Source organism: Ixodes scapularis, unplaced genomic scaffold (genome assembly GCF_016920785.2).
Source record: "Ixodes scapularis isolate PalLabHiFi unplaced genomic scaffold, ASM1692078v2 PGA_scaffold1__304_contigs__length_218370807, whole genome shotgun sequence".
Taxonomy (NCBI): Eukaryota; Metazoa; Arthropoda; class Arachnida; order Ixodida; family Ixodidae; genus Ixodes; species Ixodes scapularis.
In genome coordinates, this window is record NW_024609846.1 from 99,037,049 (window position 1) to 99,053,942 (window position 16,894).

Sequence of the window (16,894 nt, forward strand, 5' to 3'; positions counted from 1 at the left end):
GGATACTAGCAATATATATTGCCTAAGAACAATGGTGTTGCTTTTTGTGCTGAGTGAGCTTCGTAGGGCGCTTTTCCTTCGGCAAAAGGTACCCCGAAAGCGCCCGAAAAAGGTTTGCCGTTTATAAAGCATGGTTATTGTGGTGCGTTCTCAACCAGCTGTGGGTGCGCCTCCATCACTGGAGAGGTGCCACAGTACCTTGCCGTGTCATTTTGGTACCTAATATAACATTTGCACAAAGTGTCTAAATGCAAAAATTTTACCCCGTGTAATGAACACCCCCCCCTCAAATATGTGTCAATTTTTTGGCAAAAAAAGTATGTTCATTGTGCGAGTAAATACGGTACTCAGACCCTACCTCCACTAAATTGCTTCTTTTACAAATCTATTGTTCGTTCACAACTAGAGTATGCCTCTTAAATATGAGATTTTAACATCGAAATTGTCATAAATCATTTAGAAATTATACAAAATATCTCGGGCTGTTTTATTTATTTCAACTATTAATGTACCGCGAGTACATCTTCAAGGAAATCTTACTTGGGCCTAGCACTACTAAGAACACGTCACAAAATTGGATGAATTTGACTTTTTCACAAAATTTACTATCATGCATCTTTGCGCAGCATACTACTCGCATCCCCTTCATATATATCATCGCAGTTGGATCACCACCATAAGGTAGGTGTTACATCATGCAAAACTAATCTCTTCTTTTATTCTTTCATCCCACGCAACTTGAATAAGACATATAGCTCAGAATATTGAAAAAAAAAAAAAAAAAAGCTTCACGACCCCTTTAATGCAGTGAAGCAGTGCAGAAGCCTACAGACCTTGTAAACAATAGTGTAGACATTAGCGAGTGTTTAACACATAGTTATACGTCATTGGGTGGTTCCGATCTGCTAAAATAGTGCTTTAACTGCAAAATCATTTTTGAGGCAGAAGCGGCCGAGGAAATTAAGGAATTCGGGGAACACAAAAGGGCACTCGAGAATCCCGGGGTTCCTGGGAAACCAGTTTGAGAACCCTCGGATATAGTAGGTGTTAAAAGGGGAGGAAGTCACTCACCCACATAAATGCCTCCAGCCTCACTTTGCTCATCACTTTCAAAATGCCTATGGTGCCCCCACTCCCAGGACCAGAGTCCTCTGGGCAGATGATCCTGGAACGATTGCGTGGCCGTTACGCGGGTATGTTTCTTTCATCCTCTCCGGTGAAACCCGAAGAACGAAACACTTACGCAAAAACAAACAGTGTCGCTCGAGGAGTGCAATTAACACCAAAGTTATTTGTTTTTAATATCCAGTAGATGAATACAGTTCCTCGAAAGAACGGGGGACATGGTGGAACCGTGCGCATGCGGCATGTTTCGCTGCGAGTGCGCCAGCGCGACACTTGTGCCGTTGGGCGACGGACAGTAAAAGCGGCAGAGTTGGAGGTGGGAAGCTTCTGGGGGCATTATGTCGCCTCCAGAAGCTTCCTACCGTCACGTGCTGCATGCCCAGAGTGGCCAACAGGAGTGCGACTTTAGCCGACAAGAATGCTAAAGAAAGAATCCCGAAGCAAAAATCCTGAATATAACGATCCACGCTGCGCATTTTTAAGCCATCGGCAGCCACAGTGGCCACCGCAAGGCTATTCTGCCTAGGGTTACGAACCGTTTCGGATTTCGCGGAACTGTCCCAACTTTTTATAAAGCGTCCAGTCCCGCAACGTCCATGTTGAAACAGCTATATGCCCCGGATTTGGTCCAGACGGTCAAGTTAGAAATCTTTTATGTAATCCAACGTATGCCCGACAATGCGCGCCACGCTGTGAAACACGAAGTTCGCATGAATCTCACGAACAATGTTGCAGTCTGCGAGGCTTTAGTCACTTTAGCATACAAAAGCAATGGCAAGCCGGAAATTGCGACGGGAGCCTGTTATCATCATCATCATCATCTGTATAAACCCCTTTGTTTGTTTGTTCCCCTCCCTCCCCTTCCCTTCCCTTTCCTTTCTTTACCTTCCCTTTCCTTCCCTTACCTTAGCCCCCCCCCCCCCCCCCCCCCCCCTTTTGTCCTGTCCCGTCCCGAATTCCTTCATGGACGAGTTGGTAACCCTAATACCGCCAGAGGATTAAAGTGAGAGCCACTCACTCGTCAGGGTAGGGGGGCTCTGGGAAGTCTACGGATCCACACTCGTGGGCTGCCAACGTCACTGCAGCTATGTGCGGACCCTGTGTGGGGAAGAACAGGTGGGGTGGTCGGCAAGCACTCGCTCGGGCTAACCCCTCTGCGAGAGATCTAGATGCTAAGCACGGTTGAAGTCGGCACTGAGTGCACCCAAATTCAGCCGTAAAATGAGATTGTTTTTTGAGGATCATCAAGCACCAAAAAAATGTGTTACTTGATCTAAAATAAACAACAAAAAAAAAACCTTGAGCTTCTTTTTACGTTTACAAAAGCTAGCTGGTTATTAATCAGTTTGTGGAAAAGTAACAGGTAAAGCGGGCAAGAATGTCCCAGTCACCTTTGCAGTTATCTATGATTCCCCGCTATGTTTTTGCTACTATTATTTTTCAGGATATGGCGAGAGTTTTTCGTCTCCTCACTCCCCGTCTTTACGATGGAAATGAACAATCTTTTCTGCAACTATTACGAAAAATGCTACGTTCCCAACTGGAGTTGTTTGATAAAAGCAAACTGGATATTGCATTAAAGGCCCGTCCACGCAGTGATGTTTGTTTACATTGCACTATGCTATGGGAACCTACATATGCTTACGTCGAGTTACGGTTGTGCGTAACTGGGATGTCTGGGCTTTGTGCGAAGTGTGGCAAGCAATTCAGCTTTACACGCGACGTATGAAATATAGATGTCCCAGAGAGTCGTGGCTGTGTCGTAATGAGACGAAAGAAAATGCAAGCAAATGCTCCTGTGTGAATGGGCCTTGTCAGCTGCTCCACCTTACAATGACATCATTCTGTGCTTTGCTTAGGTTCAGCTCCAGTGGACTGCCGGTACCGTGCGCCACAACTGCCGGACGAGAGTAGGTGCACCAACCACACTCACCAGGTAAAGTAGAAAAGTGTGGAGGCCCGTCCCCAGCCCCACGGACGACAGCACGCCCAGGCCCACCCAGTAGGCACACCACAGCACCTTCTTCTCTATAAACGTGATGTACTGCAAAAAAGACAATGGGAAAATCACAAACTTGCGTAACTTGGGCTCGGAATTAATCCTGAGACACGAGGGAAGCGAACCTCCCACATGCTGCCCAATTTTATACTCCACCCTGTGCTTTTGCCACATTAAAACAAGCTCTAAAACATGTTTTTAGACATCTTACACAACATAACTTGGAAACAGCTTTTGCGTAAATTGTGAGTCACATCTCTGTTCAAAGACTCGGGTCATTTAATTAAAAGAAAAATATAACACTATAGAACAACCTGTTGGTCAAAAAATACCTCTAAATTACCTATCCCTTCGTAAAGTATAGACAGATTTAGATATTTCAAAATCAAATTCAAATTCTTTATTGATCCCTGAAACAGAGAAAGGAGGCAGAGAAAAAAGCAACTGACACGCTGCTTGACTAGCCTCTGCCCCCCATAGCAGCCCAGGGAAGGACAAACATAAACGTAAAGACACTAGCATTTGACATATTCATTACAGCATGGAAAAGGCAACATCATCTATATTGCGAAACAGAGAATGTAAACAAAAGGGGGAGAAAAAGAATCGAAAAAGTATGTAAAAAAAAAAAATCCAGTAATTTGGACAGATGATTGGCTTGAAAAGTCAATCGCCACTAATAACAAAATCTCAGCAACCAACGAATTGTGATGAAATAATGTATGGCGAATTGCTAGGCAATTGCATTGCGTACATGAAATCTTCCAGCATCACGAACATTATATCAATATTTTGCACCATGTTTAGCCTCTTCAGCCAGACTCCCATGTTCACAGCGGCCCTCACCACATATATAATGTGTGGCATGTGTACACTTGAAATGATAAACCTGGTGACCTTCCAGAACCTTCTAACCCACTCCTCCTCTCACCTCGCTTCAATGCCCACCTTTCCTCGCTCCACCCCTGGTCGCACGACCTTCCTGTTAACCAATCAGTGCCGAGCACCTCACACTGCCTCTCCCACCCATCAACCAACCAATGTCAAGCCTCGTGCCCACATTTTTATCCAGGCTTCACTTTTGGGTTTCATGAAATGCCCAACACCTAGCTAAAGAATGTTTGATGTTAAGAAGCTACTACGTGACATTTCAAGTAATAGGCAGTCATTTGAAAGGCCTTTCTCCCAACCGGAACAGCACCGCTGGATACTCACCCTTTGATGAGATCCCTCGAAACAGTAGGCTAGCATGCAAAGAAGCAGCACCAAGAGGGCCGCCATGACATGTCTCCTGTTTCTCCACAATCTGTAAGTATGAGAGGGGAAAGACAAGCTAGCCTGGTTAGAGAGGGCACGCCATTCGAGCCAACTTCCCAATCCTATAGCCGAGGAATGAGTCAATCCAAACGAGCCAATCCATTTGTTTCCTTCGAATTTCGCTTTGTTTGAGGAAGAGTGAAAAAAAGAAAGCAATTGTTTATTAAAGGAAAACAATTGTGTTCTTAGGAAATTATATTTCAGATTACTTTTCAGCAAATATTTCAATGTTACCTAACAAATTGAAGCCTTAGAAAATGTAACAAAATCTTTTCCTGAGAAAAATTGTAGAGCCCTTCCACTTCATGTGAAGATGGAGAACCAGTGAAACTGTTATTTTCATGACATCTAGGGCGATGCCTAGAGGACGCCTAGGCAACCTCAAGGATGACTTCTAGGATGACCTCGAGGACGCCGCCTAGAGGACGGCCTCTCGGACGACCTCAAGGCTCACAACCTGTCAGCTCAATCCTTTCTTTTATTGTTTTTTCTAAAAAGACTCTGTATCCTTTAGAAAGTTGCAGTCCATTCTGGTCTATTATTGTGCGTTTGGTATGGAAGATTCCTCTAGACAATGGTTCAAAAAAGTCGCCCTTTCGTCTCCAACACAAAATCCGCGCTATCTTTTTTTTTTACTTATCACATATTTATTTTGAGTTCTAAATTTATCTTCTCTTTTCATTTACAACAGTATAGCCCAATATTTTTGGCAGCGCAGTTTTCACGGTCAGGTCAAACCAATGCAGGCTGCACGCAAGGTGGCCGGGAAACACACTGGAGAAAGCTCAAATTCCTGTCAGGAAACCTTAGCGGCCTCGAAAGCCCGAATAGATGGATGGATAGATGCTAGTGATTGTACCCATTATATTTATTAATTTTTTTATTTAGCAATACTGCCAACACAATGGGGCCAAGGCAGGAGAAAATGATTGAAGTGCAATTGGCACATTTTTTCCACTAAAGCAATGCAACGACATTTGTGTACACCATCTGCCTTTTACACATTATATTCAACTGTGCGCATACACCCATAACTAACCAAAAGAAAAAAGTGGCCGGTAGCTCGCATTATTTAGTTTGGCAGCCCGAAAGGATGACGGGGGAGTTGTCGGCCCTCACCTGAAGCCCATTTCCCAGGTGAGAACGAGCAGCTCGCTGACAAAGTAGCGCACGGTCATGGCGGGGCGCCTCCACAGGACGAGGCTCTTGCGGTCCACGCAGTCGTTGAGCATCTCCATCTTCGTGAATCCCGCGAAGGCCCCACCCTCGCCCGCCGAGCCGAAGGCAGACAAGCCCCCGTTGCTGGCCGGGCCTTCGGACTCAGAGGTCTTGCGCTGCCGCATCGTCAGCCCCGCGTCGCTCGTGTCTGCCATTCGTTCGTGGTCCCACTTCTCCAGCCGCTTCACCTGCCGAGCCAAGCCAAGTCCTAGTTGGACAAACCCCTCGGTCGCCGACCACAACCGTACGGGCGATGCCATCCCAACGCTCGGAAATTGGTCGGGGTGGCAGTATGTGCTGCCCTGCCGCTTCTCATGAACAGTCTTTTTTTTTTTGTTCAACATACCACACTCTATTCCCCTAGTGGCGCGCAGTGCTGTGAAAGGCACGGGTGGAAGAGGGGGCAAAGCCGCTTTTGTAGGAATTTTAAGTGAAGGGGTAGTCTCCTAGAGGGAAAGAAGCGACATAGAGTACACAAAAGAGGGTCCTGATAGGAGGAGTTCCTTCTTCTCGTCCTCGGCTAGCAATGCTATTGGCCTCGAGATCGACCTAGAGGTGGCGCTACGGTCACGTTATCATCATCATCAAAGCGGGGATAGAGGAACAGCCGCCCCATAGGCTCTCCACGGTCGCGCGCGAGACGGCGTAGATTCTTGCGTTTATTCTGTCGCATACTATCGGTGAGAAAACAATTCTAGCGGAAAAGGACGCAGCACTGTTCGGTGCTTCAGTGAAGATTGAATCGTGTTGCCAGCGTGCGGCCCAAATTTATATAATCGGTTCTGTGGGTGCGTCGTCTGCTCTAGGCAGACGTTGGAAAGCATGGATCACCACGACTGATGCCTGTCTCCGGCTGAACTGAAATATTTACGTTAAATATTTGTTTCTTTTAAAATGAATGTATCGGTTCATCAACGTGGGAATTAAAAAATTAAAAAAAAAATTCCAACCCAGATAACATAATATTGGTACTGTGGGCTGTGAAGTCGCAGTTTCTATGCTTTTTTTAACGTCTAGCTTTTGCAGTAATATAAATATTTAGAATGAAGATAAGTTAGTGCTGTATTGGAAATTACCATACAATTGAGTTCCTCTGCCCTTTTTCCGTGCCATAGTGTGGGTAACTTTTTTGAAGTCTGAACAAATCTACTGCGTTGCGATGAAAAGAGAGTGTCTCTTCTTGTTAAGATCTGCAAACTGCACGGTTGGCAGGACAACTGAAACAAGTGAAACAAACTGTTCTAATATATCTGCCGTGACTAATAAACGAGTGTAACCAAGCAACGCAGCAATGTTCCTATAATATGAATGCTTTTCTCGGTAGTGTGGGTTCACCCGCTTCAATTTTCTTGGTGAGGGCCGCAGATGTCAAGAGGCTAATACTATAAATTTCTGGCTAAATAATCTTGTATTCAAACACGGTAGACTTTGCAACCCAAACAAACAACGCGCAGTACGACACAGACAGCACCGGCCGCAGTAATACTCTTTTACTGATGAAGGCTAGCGACCTTCACCGAGACTTTCCGATCACCCTCTGCCCTCACCTAACGTATATCGGGACTCAGCAGTTCATCGATTAACTTTCAGATTATTCAAGTAATGCTTTAATTGCATTTTTTTTGCCGGTTAGTTTGAGTCTGGGGCTGGAGAAAGTCAACAAGGAGAAAAATATGCCTGCTTTAAGGCAAGACACTGGTTCTAAAATCGACTTTTTTGTTTATTAATGGATTATAATGAAAATTAGTGTGTATATGTGTTTTGGCTTCCTCTTTTCAAATATACAATTAGTTCTGCAATATCTCAATCACTTTTTGAGTTACGAAGAAAATAATGAAGCCTAATTAGGTCATTTCTTACGACTCATTAAGGAACTTTCTAATACTAATTTTTTTGCATAAGTTATATGGATTTGTAGCTAAAGATCTGTCATGCAAGATGATGCTATTTATATTTTTGTAAAGATAGATCATTGTATAAAACTAGTCTAATTAGGTCAAGTACACTATTTACAAAGCTTAACGAGGTCACATTATCACTAATAATAAAATTTCGGGCCCATACTGTCATACAAAAATAGCATCACCCTGCAGTTCACTTCTTTCTGAATTCAACGGTATAAAGTTTATAGAAATCCTCGAAGAATAATCTCATGAAAACAACCGTAAGGCTAGGCATGTAGACAAAAAATGCGAAGCTGAGAAAATTGCAGTTGAAGTTTTGACACTCATTGCATAAAATTGAGTAAGATATCCCATGCAATAATGTTCAGCAATATGAAGCATAGTTCTATCTGAACAAATTGAGATGAAAAATTCTGCAATCCGTTCACAAGAACCTTTAGAAATAATATAAAACTGAGAAATAATCTCTGCAATGTAAAATAATGTTATAAAAGAATGAGTAGACTCTATAAGGGACAACGGGAGGAAGCACCAAGGGTTGCACGTTCCGAAAGCAGATTTTGTTTGGCCCTGAAAAGGGCCTTTGTTCGTGTAGCACTTGAAAGGGGAGCCCCTCACAGCTGTCCAGGACTGTAGTCCCCAGCTGTTCCAGTTTGGTGTTGCCTGGAGAACCTCTGCTTTGCATTGCTGCTGCTCTGGTGGGCAGTGTTGGCCTTACGCGGATTGTCCTTCTCCATGCTTTGAGAGCTTTCATGTCCACTACAATGAACTGTGTCCCAGCGTCGCGCGTCTGGCCTCCTGTGGTGACGCCGAGAAGGTCGAATTTGCGCCGGGTCGCCGACTTTTCCGATAGCGCACGCTTGCATTCGTCCGATCGTGCGACTCGTTGCGCCTGCTCGGCCGTGGAGTAGTATGCGGTGTCGACACGAACCGCGCTCGCAAAGCTCGACAAACTGCCGCTGCTGCATGGAGTCGCGATGTCTCCGGCTGATGTTTCCGGAAGATCCAAGGCATCCGGCGGTGCCGATTGCGGTGGCGCACTTGCAGCAGACAGCTTCGGCTTCTTGTTCCACGGTCGCTTCCTCTTCCTTCCGAACGCTTGCCGCGTGCTCGATTTCAACCGAGCGTCGTCCGGCATCTCAAGAACTCGAAGCGAAACAAAACAAAACACGCGCGACTTCGTAGGAAAACGAACCAACAATATTCAACGCAAGCGCGCAAACGGGAACTAAAACGTGCGCTCGACCACGGAGGAAACAAAGCAGACAGGCCTAAGGAGACGGGCGGAGACGAGCCCAGGAGCAGACGACGCACCTCTCGCCAGCGCGGGAACGGAAAGGAGGAAAGGAGAAAAAGAGCGGAGGGGCGCGTTTAGGCCAATAGCAGGGGCGCTAGGCGCCGCGCGTGCTCTGACGTACGGGCACCTTGCTAGCAGGCCAATGAGAGATCGCAATTGGGGCTTTCGAAACCCGCGGAATGCGGACGTTCCCCGATGTTGTCGCGATAACGAATGGCATGGGGACGTGGGGAAAATAAGCGGCTTTCCAACAAGACCAAGATGGCCGCGATCCGACGAGCGATCGCGAAACGCGCGGGGCGCAAAGTTCCACTTGTTTTCATTGAACTCTCTGTGTTAGGGCTCTGCGGGGACATCGTAAATATCATTTTTTTCATGTTTAGACATTGATTTCGACATTGAAACTTTGCAGGCAGGTACCTTCAGCGTGGTTTACCGTTTATCATTTCGCCAAGGGTGATTATACTGTTTAAATAATAACTTAACAAAATACTTCATCTTAAAAGGCTTCCCGTGTTCATATTTATGTAGGACTCACAACGTGAAGTTTATAATGGGAATGCAATATGCCATTTATGACATAGTAAAACCAGTAAAAAAATGTGTAGTTTTAACGTCTTTCATGCAATATGACCGGGGATAAATCAACATACGGATTTATTGATTGATTAGTCTATTGAAGGATAGCGATTAGTCCGGTTAATTTTCTAATAAAACCACAGGCCCACTCAACATTCAATGCTTTATGAAAGCCGCGGTTTGTGCGAAATAACAAAAATATGAGAGACCAGCGATTGTATAAAAAAACAACACACTAAGATTATGGAATCTTCCGACTTAAAGGGGTCATGAAACGCCTTCCCAACTTTTTCCTGTTTAGCTTTCCTCCTCAACTCATAAATCGCATGTGTACCCGGACACAGCCATTAATCTCCCTAGAAGATTAGCCCGTCGATCAAAATTCAGACATAAGTTGCTTTCCCCACCCCATTCACCCCGAAGCTGACAGTGCTGTGGAAGCTGCGTGCTCATTGGGCCAGCCACACTTTTGCCACGGGATCACGCTCTCTCGCGCATACCCACGTGCAGAGAATGACGTCATCTGATGAAAGGGAGGCGGATGATTGGTCGGGCAAGCGCGTAGCTTCCACCACGATGTCAGCTTAGGAGTGAAGGGAATAAGGGAGGTCCGGTATCATGTGACGTGCATTTGGACCCGGTGACGCGCTTTGGGAACCGTGGATGTATCACAGTGAAAAGGCAAAGAGCTTACGAAGGGGAGGAGGTACGAAATAGTCCGCCGTGTTTTCAGATTTTCGCACTGAAAGTCAGGCTTTTGACTTTTTACCTTTTTTTCTTTGGCCCACTGAACGATGTGCTATTAGTAAAATCTCAATCTAAAGTGATTTATACCAGCCCAAAATTCGTTTCATGGGCCCTTTAATAATAATTGCTTTGCTGAATTTCTATGCATGGCAAACGATACAACACAACCTTTAGTAAAAAGAAACGGCACAAAAACGTAAAACATTTAATAAGGAATGTCAAGCTCAGCCTAAAACGGGCTTGCGTCGTCGAGATCCATGCTTCTGAGCGTGCGCCCATAGCAGACAACGCACGGCGGAATCCCCGCTTTCGCGCGTTTCCAATTTTGGCCGCACGGTTTCGGCACGGTTCGATCTCGAGGCGAATACTCTCGCACCTGTATCTTTGGTAAGGCTGCATGCAACTGTGAGATAAAGTATTTAGGTTAATCTCCAAACAAAGAATAAAGAAATAAACGGCAACTATAGACATCTTTGACTGACGCATCAAGTTTGATAACGAGATTATGGTTCAGAGGACATTCATGCTTCAAAAACTAACCAGTGTAACAACTGATCACAATATAAGGATTCAGCCGATTCTGACCATTTACTGTAACCAAGATTATAAAGCCCATCTGCTAAACACTAGTGATGAACCGAATCTGCCGAACTTCAAATTCGGCAAAGTTCGGAAAATGCCGAACTTTTGAAGGAAAGTTCGGCAAAGATTTGGCAGATCTCTGCGCACGCGCGAGAACGCGACAGGGCCGTGGATTGCAAATGGACGCCGTGCAGTCGTGCGGTTACTATCGCGCAGTGCACGGTGGTGCAGCGTAATACAACCAGTGGTTACGGCGAGGTGTGGAGTGTGACACGTCGCAACTCTAAATGGCTGACCAACTACACGCTGTATAAATATCCCCACAACCCAATTTTTTTTTTTTTTTGCGAATATTCGAAACTTTGAATAATTTGCAAATAGTGTTGGCTACCCTATTCGATTAACAGTACACTTTTGATGTTTGAAGAATTTGAGTTGTTCAAATATTAAAAAATTATGAACAAAACTTTTAGGAACCCTGGATCTCTCGCTTCACTGCTCCGCGGGAGTGAACACGTACGTCAAGCTTCACTGCTTTGCAACGGTGCGTTAGGAGAAACGGTCGACGTGTGAGAGCATCTCAGTTAGCTCGATCGTCTTGAAATTTCCCTCACAATTGCATACCTACCAAGATCAGAGAAACCAAATCCGGGAGAATCTCTAAGCAAGGGAGTCTCCCCTTTTTGAGAATAAATGTTGATAACAAATTTGCAGGCAACTTTATTACATTTATATTGCACTGCTCATACTACCGAGATCCAGCTGAGCCTCGCTATCATTGCAGCCGTTGAATGTGTATTTACCTGAGTGCAGCTGCCGCGCCCAACGCACAAGCCTTATTGGCTTATGTGGCCACAGGTTGCAATATCTTAAAAACTGGAAATAAAATGTATGTATGTTTGTTGCAACAGCAAAGACTCCTTGTTTAAAGACCGTCGTACGTTTCACACTTTCCACTTTTGACCGCCTCCCTTTACCCTATATCCTCTTCACTTTTTATCCTGCCCCAACTTGGCTCCCCTCGCAGCTTAGGAGAGGGGAGCGCTAAAACGGTTATCTTCCCCGCAGAAAACCGAGGTTGTATGTTGGCCCTCAAGTGCAGGGAGAGGGGGTCATTTGCGTTTCCGGGAGATATTTCTGTCAATCGCACAACCGTGCAAATTTGTCAAAATTCGGGAGTCTCCCAGGTAATACGGGAGACTTGGCAAGTCAGGTTAGCCTTCTATGGTTATAATTTTAGCTTGACTGCCAATTTTATGGTACAGTGGCAGAAAAGAAAGCCCCAAACCACCTTTACACTCGCCACATCAAGTCGCGGAAATGTTGTGGATTCCAGACGCCTGCATTGAAACTCTTAAGGGCCGAAATTTTCGCGTGCCCTTCGCATATGTCGTGAATTTTTCAATTTGTGAAAATTAAGGGCTTGAAGATTTGGTTGTCGAAAGAAAAAAGGGTGCTTTTGGTGTATGACACATGTATGCCTTAATAAAATAACAAATTTAATCTAAGCGAAACTGGTCGACGTTCCGCGAGGAGCTGGACTTTTTTTACTGCAGTTCTTGAGGTGAATACGAGTATAAGTAAATGAGGCAGTCACTGCTTTGCTTGCCATGTCACGTTCTGTTTTACCCAACTCATCTTATCTGGGACCTTTCTTTTTTTTAATGTCCTCTCAGTACAAGTAGTATGTGCAGTGTTTGTGGTGTAATAAAACTTCCTTTTCAAAGGTTTTTCTAGAAAAAATTTTCAGCCGTAGGTGTTTAAAAGAATCTATGCTCAATTCACATTAAATATAAAACATTCACGTTGGATTCACAGTTAAATTCCAATATTCATATTTTATTAGCAACATCAGGTTTTATGTTCACATACCTCTAATAAAAGTCAAACATCATTCACCACTAAACACGAGAGAGAGGACCCATCTTCAAATAAATGGGCTCACTGTTAAGATCCATGTAGCTGAGCGGCTATTTAACATAACTTGGTTCGTAAAATACATTTTCTGAAGCCCTCGAAGTCCAAGCTGATAAGCAGGTCTTAGAAGGGCAAATGTCACAATACTGAAACCAAATATTACAAACAATCCATTTCCTATACAATCTTGAGAAAAAATATAAATTCACAAATTGGTTGCACTTGCACACATTCATGATAAAGACCCGGCACAATAAAACCTGATAAGCCATTTTCTCTGGGTGGGTCTTGCTACATGTAGTGTCCTTTTCAAAAGACATTGTTACAATATAATATTTTATAATAGACGTTTGCATCCCACTGTGCCACAAAAATGCTCTTCTTTTAAAAACAAACTGGCACATCCAGGTAGTTTTGGCTAAAATCATCCTATGGTCCAATTTAATCTGCCCTTCAAGGATAACCAATCAGTGAAACTGCCAGCAATGGTTTATTGAATAGTAGCTTTCAAAACTAAACTAGAAAAAGAAATCTAATTAGAATACTCTCAAAATGCCAAAAGCACAGCCGGTATCACATGCACGTTGCTGCCATGCAGGCAGTCTGAGGTGTGACTGCGAAATGCAGAGGGAAAATTTATGCCCCAGTAAAACAGTACACGGAGTGCTGCTGTTCGTTTCACACAGTGCACAGGCCATAGCTGCAGGCAGGCCAGCTGGAAAACAGCCGGCAGGCAGTGCAGTGCACCACAACCCATGCATGATAGAGAGCATCTACCGCACAGAAATGCAGTCATATTAATTGACGTTATGGAATGTAATTAAATTCCATAAACATCCACTTACATCCAGCTAGGGAAATCCTTGCATACATTGACAGAAGTGAAACAAATCTGGGAAGCACTGATCAAAAACGTTTGATGACCACACCCAACGTAATTAAAAGTGAAAACTGAAGCCACATTTATTTCACTCCAACTAATGGGAGAACAGACCCTCAACCGAAATAACTAGGCCATTTTACCTTTCAAACAACTTTATAAATTTTACCATTTTAAATCACTAGGCCATTTTACACATTTGGAGTTGTGACCATTTTTTGAATTTTTTCTTCTACTAGCTGTGTATAGGTTGTTTTCATATGACGTGAATTTTGTTGTTAGTTTATTTTTTCAAACAAATTCACTAATGTGAAGGATTACATAGCAACCTGTTGAGGAGATGCCAGCATGGTAAGACTTGTAATCTTCTGTGCTCTACGCATTTAAGGGGTCATGGAAATCCCTGGGATACTTGCCTTCTGCACACGCTAAATAGCTCAAAACAACAAAATGGGAGATAAAATTACATCAGTGAAAACTCCCTATAGCCAATACTATGGACTCCGGGGAGGTGATAAGAGTAATCTGCGGTTGCTAAGACCCTGGCGCGACTATCAAGCCACGGTGCATATGACCGGCCGAGTCGCACGAGCAATGGCCACTCTACATTTTCCTGCACGTGAAATTAGGAGGCCGTGCACGATCACACCAAGCTGAGCTGCAGTCATAAACTCGGCTTGCATTAAAAAAGAAAAATATTACAACATCTCCACATGGTGAATGATGTTGATTGGGGCGAAGCTCTGGTGGTGCTGATGATACTGATTTTATTGTTCACGGTGCTGATTTTTTTTCATTGCTCATAGGTAGTGCTGAGTTCCGGGTTGCGTTTGGTAACCCCATTGAGTTACTACCATATCTCAGAGCCCCCTACTCGTCCCGCAGTCGTGGCCGAGTGGTTAAGGCGATGGACTAGATATCCATTGGGGACTCCCCGCACATTTCGAATCCTGTCGACTGCGCAAACATTTTTTTTTTCTTTTTCTTTTTTTTTAAGAAGACAGATGGGAGGGTAATCGATGTGAGCACGGACGCCGGACGGACAAGGCTAGACCCTATGGAGCTTCGCCCCTAAAAAGCGAAGATTTGCAAAATGCGGCGTGAGCCGCAGCTGACCCGCTAGAGAAGCGGTAAGCAACTGATGTTAGCATTTTCATGACGCTTTTAGTGGGAACGCTTAGTCGTAAACCGGACTGCGAACGTAATTTACACTGCATTCAAAAGCACCGCGCTGAAGTGTTGGCAGAGGTCAATCACCCAGCGGCGAGATCGGACGCGAAGCGGGACTCGGGAACCCAGACATATCGCGTCGCCACTTACCACCGCAGGATTGACCATCGCGACGTGGTACGGTGACGGAAGGAGCATGGAGGATGCTACTTGGAAAACAGCCTCGCGCAAGTTATGGAAACGAAGTCAAAGTCAATCAGCTGCTTCGCCGAACACGCCGCTGTGCGTTTCGCCGTTCTTCAGACTCACGAATCAGACTAACACCAGAGGGAAAAGACACCACTGCGTGACATTAACATATAATAACTAAGAAAAAAAAAAAAAAAGGCCACGAGCGAGCGACACAAGCATGACGGTGCTAACGATGCCACACGCGGAAACGAAAACAAAAATTGCGTAAACGTCTTTCTCTTTTAAACGCGAACATCTATAAACGACAGGCTCTCTACACACACAACGGCATTCCTTTTTTTCCTCGTGGTTTTTCTGAAAGCGGAACGAAGCGCGATCACCTTATCCGAAGGTAAAGAGCGCAACACGCGCCAATGCCGACGTGGCAGACGATCTTTTTGCGCCACACTCGAAACAAAGGATTGACGAAGTCGCTGCGGCGAGAGCCAGGAAGGAAAGTAAAGAAGAAAAGGAAAAGTCAAACGTACAACGTTCGCGGTCATTTTCGTCTTTCCTCGTTGAATTAGAGCGGTGGAGACACCACGAATCGCGATAAAAAGGGGTCTGCTACTCACCTACGCACAGCCGGTCTACGCGGACTTTTAGTCCATGTGATCGGTCATCGGTTTATCCCACACCGTTCCCGCCTCCTTCGCACGAGTGGCTGCGCTTGCTCTCTGAGTTATGAACTTACGATCTCTGCAAAGTAAAACACAAGCGGCGAGACAGGTGTATACGCGACCACCTTGCTGACTTTCCGCGTGATATTGCAGTTTCTTTTACTTTTTAAAAGGCGCTAACCGAGCGTGATAACGCGCCACCGGAAGTTTGCCTTTTTTCTGCGTAATTGCGCTATGCGTAACTTCCGCTACCACAGCTCACAGCTGCGGCTAATCCCAACATTTTAGTTTTTTCTTCGCGTACGTATCCAGGTATCCCGAGTCACCGTCTCAGTATTTAGAAAAAGAAGCTTATAACTTACTATCGACAAACTGCTCACTGTTTAATTCGTTAAGATCACGGCGTTGCCTACTCACGAGGACGAACCAAAAAGCGCAAAAAACTGACGAATTAACGCTTTCGTTACATTTGGTAGAAAGCCAGATGCTGTCTCTCCCACTCCGATAAGGAGATTGGGAAAGACATTTCAGGCAATTCGACAAGGCGCTTAACAGTCCTGAGGACCTTTGCCCCTTAATTCTGTATTAAAGCAGGTTACGGCGCCGCAACCGCTAGCCAGGCGTTCGACCTTTCGATATGGCATCGGGAGTTTTATGGTAACGCAGGGTTGGGTTGAAACTCATCCTTTGAACTGCATATTTCGCTTCGACGGGGCTTGGTTGCAAATCGAAGCAGGGGAACAAAATTTGTGCGAGCGAAGTGTGCGGTCATGCAGGACGAACATGCGGGCATACGGACAACACCGGAACGCCGGTAGTCTTGTTTTGAAGCGGTTAACGGTCAATGCGGCAAGCGCAAGACTACGGAAAGTATGCATGCGCGAAAACCCACCATGTCCGATTTTTTTCCCGTCGACTTTATACCCCGAGATCTGAGTTCCTGCCGGAGAGCATCCTTGGAGAGCGACTTGTACTCGCGGCGGCTGGGCGGTCGCCTGTTCTTCGGGCCCATGCCTCGCGATCAGAAACGCGAGGACCCCCAACTGCATGCTGCGCGCATCCTCCGCACACAGCGAGTTATTTCGGTCCGCGTACGGCACAGAACTGCTCTAATTAGTTGATCAAAACGGTGGTTTTCGAGCCGTTCTCCTCTTGTTCCAAGATTGCATTGGAAAGAACACGAACACCATTTGTTTTATTTATTTTCGGTGATCCTTTGCCCAGTGTGAAGGATATTTCTCAACGTTGCGCTGGTTGGTCCAGTTTCGCGACGTTGCTTCATGCTGACCAACGTTGATGCTGACCAAC

At 45.1% G+C, this 16,894-nt stretch overlaps 1 protein-coding gene across 2 annotated transcripts in view; it reads right to left on the reverse strand.

Moving 5' to 3' along the window:
* Positions 1-16,803, reverse strand: part of LOC8031108 (vacuole membrane protein 1) — a 37,520-nt gene extending 20,717 nt beyond the window's left edge. Inside the window, exons 1-6 of one of the 2 annotated variants that reach the window (XM_002404356.5) lie at positions 16,479-16,803; positions 5,561-5,847; positions 4,340-4,430; positions 3,059-3,169; positions 2,144-2,223; positions 1,072-1,165 (exon numbers count right to left, since the gene is read on the reverse strand). In XM_002404356.5, the coding sequence (XP_002404400.1) occupies positions 1,072-1,165; positions 2,144-2,223; positions 3,059-3,169; positions 4,340-4,430; positions 5,561-5,847; positions 16,479-16,598 (783 nt within the window). In that variant the 5' untranslated portion in view covers positions 16,599-16,803. Of the gene's footprint in view, positions 1-1,071; positions 1,166-2,143; positions 2,224-3,058; positions 3,170-4,339; positions 4,431-5,560; positions 5,848-15,541; positions 15,762-16,478 lie in introns of those variants that run through there. The other variant, XM_042290861.1, reaches the window with a different exon arrangement.
* Positions 16,804-16,894: the final 91 nt, after the last annotated feature.